Source organism: Lactuca virosa, chromosome 5, assembly GCF_052849685.1.
Source record: "Lactuca virosa cultivar CGN04683 chromosome 5, Lactuca_virosa_CGN04683_v6, whole genome shotgun sequence".
Taxonomy (NCBI): Eukaryota; Viridiplantae; Streptophyta; class Magnoliopsida; order Asterales; family Asteraceae; genus Lactuca; species Lactuca virosa.
The window spans coordinates 381,856,016-381,862,801 of NC_136430.1; the positions used below are offsets into that span (position 1 = coordinate 381,856,016).

General features: G+C 33.4%; 1 protein-coding gene across 1 annotated transcript; it reads left to right on the forward strand.

Annotated features, from left to right (window-relative positions):
- Nucleotides 1-1,984: 1,984 nt before the first annotated feature.
- LOC145117581 (zinc finger BED domain-containing protein RICESLEEPER 2-like) lies at nucleotides 1,985-5,225 on the forward strand. The gene is made up of 5 exons (XM_079053882.1): nucleotides 1,985-2,193; nucleotides 2,664-4,338; nucleotides 4,447-4,751; nucleotides 4,827-4,935; nucleotides 5,016-5,225. The coding sequence occupies exons 2-3, from the start codon at nucleotides 2,992-2,994 to the stop codon at nucleotides 4,582-4,584; spliced, it is 1,485 nt and encodes a 494-aa protein (XP_078910008.1). The 5' UTR covers nucleotides 1,985-2,193; nucleotides 2,664-2,991; the 3' UTR covers nucleotides 4,585-4,751; nucleotides 4,827-4,935; nucleotides 5,016-5,225.
- The last annotated feature ends 1,561 nt before the right edge of the window (nucleotides 5,226-6,786 follow it).

Genomic DNA, 6,786 nt, shown 5'->3' on the forward strand with positions numbered 1-6,786 from the left:
CCATCTTTTCCCTCATAATTTACAATTTCCTTTTGTTTTCATGAGGTTATTAACCCTTCTTTTATCGAAATTTGATTTCCTTTCTGTTCGAATCATTTGGTGCCCTAATTTCCTGCTTTTGTCGTCCACCATTGGTCCCCCTCTTATATTTTGAGAATTTTGTTAAATTTTGTAACTCAATTTTAGATTATTTAGGGTTTCATTGTGTGGGTTGTATTGAATATCTTGAGTCCTTTCGATTGCATCAAGTTCCTAATTATATCCATCAGGTAAAACCGAATTGCATCTCTAAAATGATATATGTTCTACTTTACATGATAAATTTATTATGTCTTTTGAAAAACTCTTACTATATTTCTATGGTTGATTATTATCTGTGTTACATAAAGACTATTACTCTCTTATTCTTTCCTTTGTCTTATTAACAACTAACAAGTTAGAAGTTTATGATGCTTTAAGATACTTTTGTGTTTCATTTATCAGAGGGTAGTGGTTGTTTAGTTGAAGTCTTAAAATAATGAAAAATCAAACTACCATGGGATTCCTGTGAATAAGATAGTTTGGATGTAATTTTTTCAGTAAATCAGTTGGATGGTTTTCATGATTGTTGATAGTCAACCCAAACAGCAAGGCTGATTTTCGTTGGAAAGACCATGTTAATCATATTCTTTTAATCTGGTTGTTTTGAGGTCGAGCACTTTGACTTTAGAATCTAGAATATGTTTTATTTAGTGGCTTGTGATTTGAAATTTTTGTTTATATTTGTGTTTTATTGTTGTTATTATATTACAACCTTTTCTTGATTTTGGAATGGAAAAAAGCAAAGAATGTTGGTTTGTTTCAAGGAATATAAGCGTTTCATATTGAACCTCGTGTAGTGGTATTAATTGGTTATTAAAATCATGGATAATTAATTTAACGAATATTTTATTTCAAAGTCAATGCAAAAATATTTCAAGTCTCGGTTACTCATATGTAATGCCACATTGCTTACATGTATTGTCTCATAAATTTTACGAATTTTTACCCGTGTTATTTGGAAAAAGTAATATATTTGTCAAGTTTTCTCAATTTTTAATATTTGATTATATCTTCTAAATAAACTATGTGAATGAGAATAAATCACCATTTTACCCTTCTGTCTATTTCTCTTTTAGTCTGAATGAACTGTTTAGATGAGTAATCGGCTATTATACCCTTTTGTCTAAAAAATATAGGTAAACTTCTCTTTGTTGACTTTTGTAATAACACCATAACAACATGTTTTCGAGTTGGTGCGAGTTAGTTTTTTTTTAATCAAGTGCTTAATTGATGTAGTGTACGAATAAATGATGATTGTCAGGAGAAATTTTCTACGAATAAAGACTTTTCTTTTTCTGTACTGAATGAACCATCATAACGAGATAAATGACCATGTTATCCTTTTTGTCTAAAAATGAGAGTAACTGAGTCAGGAAAAATGAGATTGCTGATATTTATTCCAATTGTCATGCTGGCATGAAGATTTAGAAGCAGATTTAATTTCTTTACATGCCATAACTCAGTGATAATATGTTAGGGGTGGCAACTCTCGACCCAACCCGTAACCCGACACGAACCCGACACGAAAATAAGCGGGTTAGGGTTGAGATTTCTGACCCGCCAACCCGCCAAGCCGCCAACCCGTTTATTTAACGGGTTGGGTTGGGTTACGTGTTTGGGTTCGCGGGTCAACCCGCCAACCCGCCTAATTTATTTAATTATCTATTTATTTTAATTTTTAACAATCTAATATTATACTATTATTTTCTATTTATCATATCCTTAAAAATTAGTTTGGTATTCGTTGGTATCATCAGCCATATTAATATTAGAGTTGTATGTTTGGGCAATGTGGCATTGTGGGCTTGTGTTGTGGCTCATGATCCACAGATCCAGTCATCCATCCTTCGCTCCTTGAGTCCATGTGCAGCCAGCCATTGCGTGCCCTAATAAAAAAAAAAAAACGCCTCTCTTTCCAGTATCCACATTCACGACCGATTGAACGATTGAACGAAGGATATGGACTGATCTTCGAAGGCAGAAACATCACGAACTCATGATTCAATCACTCATCGGGCCGCTCCTCATCCGCTCAACGCCGTTCGCACATCACACTCGCTCCTGATTAGCTTCGACGTTCGACACTTCGACCCAACTTCCTTTCTCTCTACGGTAAGTAACAATCTATAGACTATAGTATATACACTCTATTGATTAGTAAATTACGGAATTACCACCAGATTTTGACGTTCGCTCATGATCCAGTCATCCATCGACGTTCGACACTTCTGACTTTGATTGTAAATCCCATCATCATCATCATCCAAGTTCGTTCTTTAGGAATTCAACTGCTATCTTTGATTTTTTGCTTCTTAGTTACAGAAATCGACCAGGAAGATATAATGCTTCCACATTGTGTATCTTTTACCCACTATGTTAAATGAAAATATGATTCTGAGTAGTGCTTCTTTTTCTGTTAAACAGTAGTGTCATTGTTGACTTGTTAAACTGATTTTGAACCTGATTTTGAACCTGTTTTACACTGATTTTGACTTGTTTTACCCACTATTTAATAATCAGTAGTGCTTCTTTTTCTGTTAAACAGTAGCGTTAAACTATTAATCATTATATTGTTTGTGTAGGTCGATATGGAAGATGTTATTGTTGACAATCATGTTGAGGTTGACAATGAAGAAAGTGAAAGTGATGACTCAATTGAAGAAGTTGAAGCACCAAATGAATCACAAGGAGTTGAGAGTACTTCTTCAAAGAAAAGGAAAACAAGGACATCAACTTCAGATGTTTGGAAAAGCTTTACTAAATTACCAAGAAAAACACCAAATGAACCCTATATTGTGTGTGCAACAAATGTGGTCAAAAATATAAACAGGAAGTGAAAGCGGTACCGGTAATCTACGTCGCCATCGAAGGAGATGTGAAGATAATAATACTAGAGACATTGGCCAATATATGATTTCCGATAGCCAAGGTGTAATGGATTTGAGAAATCCAAAGTTTAGTCAAGAAAGACTAAGGGAATTGTTGATTGAAGCTGTTATTAGACATGACTTGCCATTCTCCTTTGTTGAGTATGAAGGAATTAGAAATATTTACAAATATTTGGAACCAAATTCCAGTCATATTTGTAGGAACACAGCAAAGGCAGACATTAAAAAGTTACATGCAAGTCATTGTGTTAGACTTCGTGGCGAGTTGCTTAAATGCCCAAGTAGAATATGCTTAACTTCTGATGCTTGGACATCAATTGTTACAGATGGTTATTTGAGTTTGACTGCCCATTATGTTGATAGCAAGTGGGTCTTACAGAAGAGGATTTTAAATTTTTCTGAATTCCCTCCTCCACATTCTGGTGTTGCTATTGCTGAAAAGCTTAGTGGCTTGATCAAAAGTTGGGGAATTGAAAGGAAGTTGTTTTCTATCACTTTGGATAATGCTTCCTCTAATGATGTTTGTGTTGGATTGCTTAAGAATCAATTTCGTTTGATGAATTCTTTAGTATATGATGGTAAGTTGTTTCATCTGAGATGTTGTGCCCATATTCTCAATTTGATTGTTCAAGATGGGTTGAAACAAATCGATGTGGCTGTGGAAAAAGTTAGAGAATGTGTGAAGTATGTCAAAGGATCTTCAGCAAGAAAAACAAGGTTTTCTCAATGTTGCTCACAAAATCTTTTGGACACTAGAAAGGCTTTGATGCAAGATGTTCCTACTAGGTGGAATTCTACTTATATGATGCTTTCTTGTGCACTTTATTATCGACTAGCCTTTTCGCATCTTAGTTTGAATGATTCTAACTTTCAAGATTGCCCGTCCTCTGATGAATGGGAAAGAGTTGAGAAAATGTGTAGCTTTCTGAAAGTGTTTTATGATGCAACTCTTCAGTTTTCAGGATCACTTTATCCTACTTCAAATTTGTATTTCCCTCAAATATTTGGAATACATTTGAAGTTGGTTGAAGAGAAGAAAAGTCCCGATGAGTATATGAAAAAAATAGCTACCCAAATGTGGAATAAGTTCAACAAATATTGGGCTGATTTTAATGTTCTGTTAGCTATAGCCGTGGTGTTTGATCCTAGATATAAGTTGTCGTTTATTGACTTTTGCTATAAAAAACTCTATGGAGAAGGTTCATCACAATTTAAGGCTATTGAGAGTGCCTTTTATGAACTTTATGATGAATATGTGCAAGCTTCAAAAAATGCAACAACATCCGACTCGACATCACATCAAGGGAGCAACGACAACATTAGACAAAGTAATGTTGGGGGAGAGTCTAGTCAAAACAACATTCTTGAGGTAAATCATATTTTCTAATTACTATTAAATTTGAATTTTATATTTGTTTAGTTTTTAAATATACTAAATTGCTAATTCGTTTTTTATATATATTATTTTTTATTATAGGAGTTTGACGAATATGATAATGATGATCCGGGTTCCAACACCACAAGTCAATTGCATGTATACCTTCTTGAGCCAAGAGCTAAAAGAACTTCTTCCATTAACATGCTTGAGTTTTGGAAAGCCCAACAGGTATCCTGAATTAGCTAAATTAGCTATGGATATACTTTGTGTTTCCGTTTCAACAGTAGCATCTGAATCGGCTTTTAGTCTTGGTGGAAGAATTTTGAATGAATATCGAAGTTCCATGAAGCCCGATGTGGTTGAAGCTTTGGTTTGTAGTCGGGATTGGTTGTTTGGAGAAAAAGGTAATATTTCATAATTTTTGGTTTTATCGTATTATCTAAAATTTTGTATTAATTTTTTTTCTTTTCCTTATGCAGTTGATTTGCATGTGGCTATTGACAACCTAACTCAAAATGTAATGAATTTGAACATCAATGAAGACAATATGGAGGTTACAAATTCGAACATACTTTAAGGTGTCATTTGGTGAGTTCTTTTTAGTACAAATATTTATGTAGCTTTCAAAAGATCATAAATTTGATTGTTCATATTGTTTCTATTTGAAGGTTATCTTGAAGAAGTTGGTGTTGGAGGAAGAAATGAGAATTGTAGCATGAATGAATTATCACATTTGTTTTTTTATATGTTTGAACAATTGCATTTTTCATGAATGTTTTGATTTTTAGAGTTTTATTTGGATGTTTATGACTTTATGTTTAATGTTTATTTTGGATGTTTATGACTTTATGTTTAATGTTTATGACTTTTAGACTTCATTTTATTTGGATTTTTCAATTTCATCTTAAAATGTGTTGCTTATTAAATGGGTTATACGGGTTGGGTTCGACCCACTGACACGTGAACCTGCCAACCCATATACTTATACGGGTTATGTGGGTTGGGTTGGGTTGATGTTTCCAACCCGTCAATCCGTGACCCGCCAACCCATATATTATATGGGTTGGATTGAGTTTCTGAATTCCAACCCGCCAACCCGAACCCAACCCAATTGTCAGGCCTATAATATGTCGTGCTCTAAATAAGAGAGTAGAAGTTGACTTTAGATGGAAAAGGAGAACGCTTTAATTTGAAATTTGACATAGATTTTGAGTATTTGTAGACAAAGAATCAATAACTACAGTGAACTGATAGCATAAGACTTTGAATTACGAGGTTTTATGTTTATTGTGTATGTGCACTATGTAAGTAAGTACTGGCAAGAAAATATAGCACTCTTATGTGAATGAAGGAATTCTGACTTTTTTTTTGAATGGTTTACTTTTATGGGTAGTCAACTACTCAATTTGAAACCTATACTCCGATAAATTTGTTTTTTGTTTTCTGATATGTAGCTATATCGTGAATGTCTTCGTAAAGCAAAGTACATTATGCATATGGCATCCACCCTCATGTATGTTTCTCACCTTTGCTCCTAAACTATGCATACTTTCCCTTTTCTCCTTCATTAGATTCCATTTCAACAAGAAAATTTTAGTCTAGAATCTAGATGGCATTAGATGACCCGTTTCTTACTTAAGTTGGTCATGTTATATATATATTTCATCAATAATAATCTGTACGTTACAGTTACATGTTTGGAAAATTTAATAATATGATTTGAGTAACATGTATTAGGTTGAACTCCCTTCTATTTTATTAGTGGAAGCCCCTAAAAGCCAGAGTGAAGATCAATATCTAATGAAAAAATAAGTGTACTAGGATCACAGTAACGTCCTTTGATACCCTTGTTACAAGTCATGCCAAAGGAACTATGTCAAATAATGAATCTTATGACAGGTAATCTTGAAATATGAGTTGAGTTCATGTTGAGATCCTTGATTTATATGAGCTTTCAATTACTGTTGGATCTGTATAGACTCGAATTTCTAGAAATGACATTTTTCTTACTATAGATATCAACAACTGAATATTGGTGATTTTTCTTTTATATGTGTATAGTAAAGGTGGAAACTCTGCAAAGTGCAGAAACAACCTTCAAACAGGTAGATACATTGTTATCAAAGGCTCTTGTAACAATAATCTCTAACCTCCCTCTAAGCTTCAGATGATGAGATTTAATATAAGCACATAACATAATTTGAGCTTCCTCTTATTATCCAAACCAATTTAACGATTTAATTCCAAATAGCCTAATTGCAGGAAATCATTATTTTATATATAGATGTCATAGTTCCAAAATACAATGTCGTATTATGAACTATTGGAAAATATTGTTGTAATAAGCAAATCAAAGAAAGTATGTTATTATTTCTTGCAGTTTCAACCCTGCTATCAATTATAAACACAATCTTTAAGGTAGATACATACTTTTATGTA

What these genes read in the sequence shown, in the direction of transcription:
- LOC145117581 (XM_079053882.1), top strand. Translation starts at nt 2,992, where the DNA reads ATGATTTCCGATAGCCAAGGTGTAATGGATTTGAGAAATCCAAAGTTT. An exon ending in GTCAAAACAACATTCTTGAG is followed by an intron (nt 4,339 to 4,446) that starts GTAAATCATATT and finishes TTTTTATTATAG; the next exon opens with GAGTTTGACGAATATGATAA.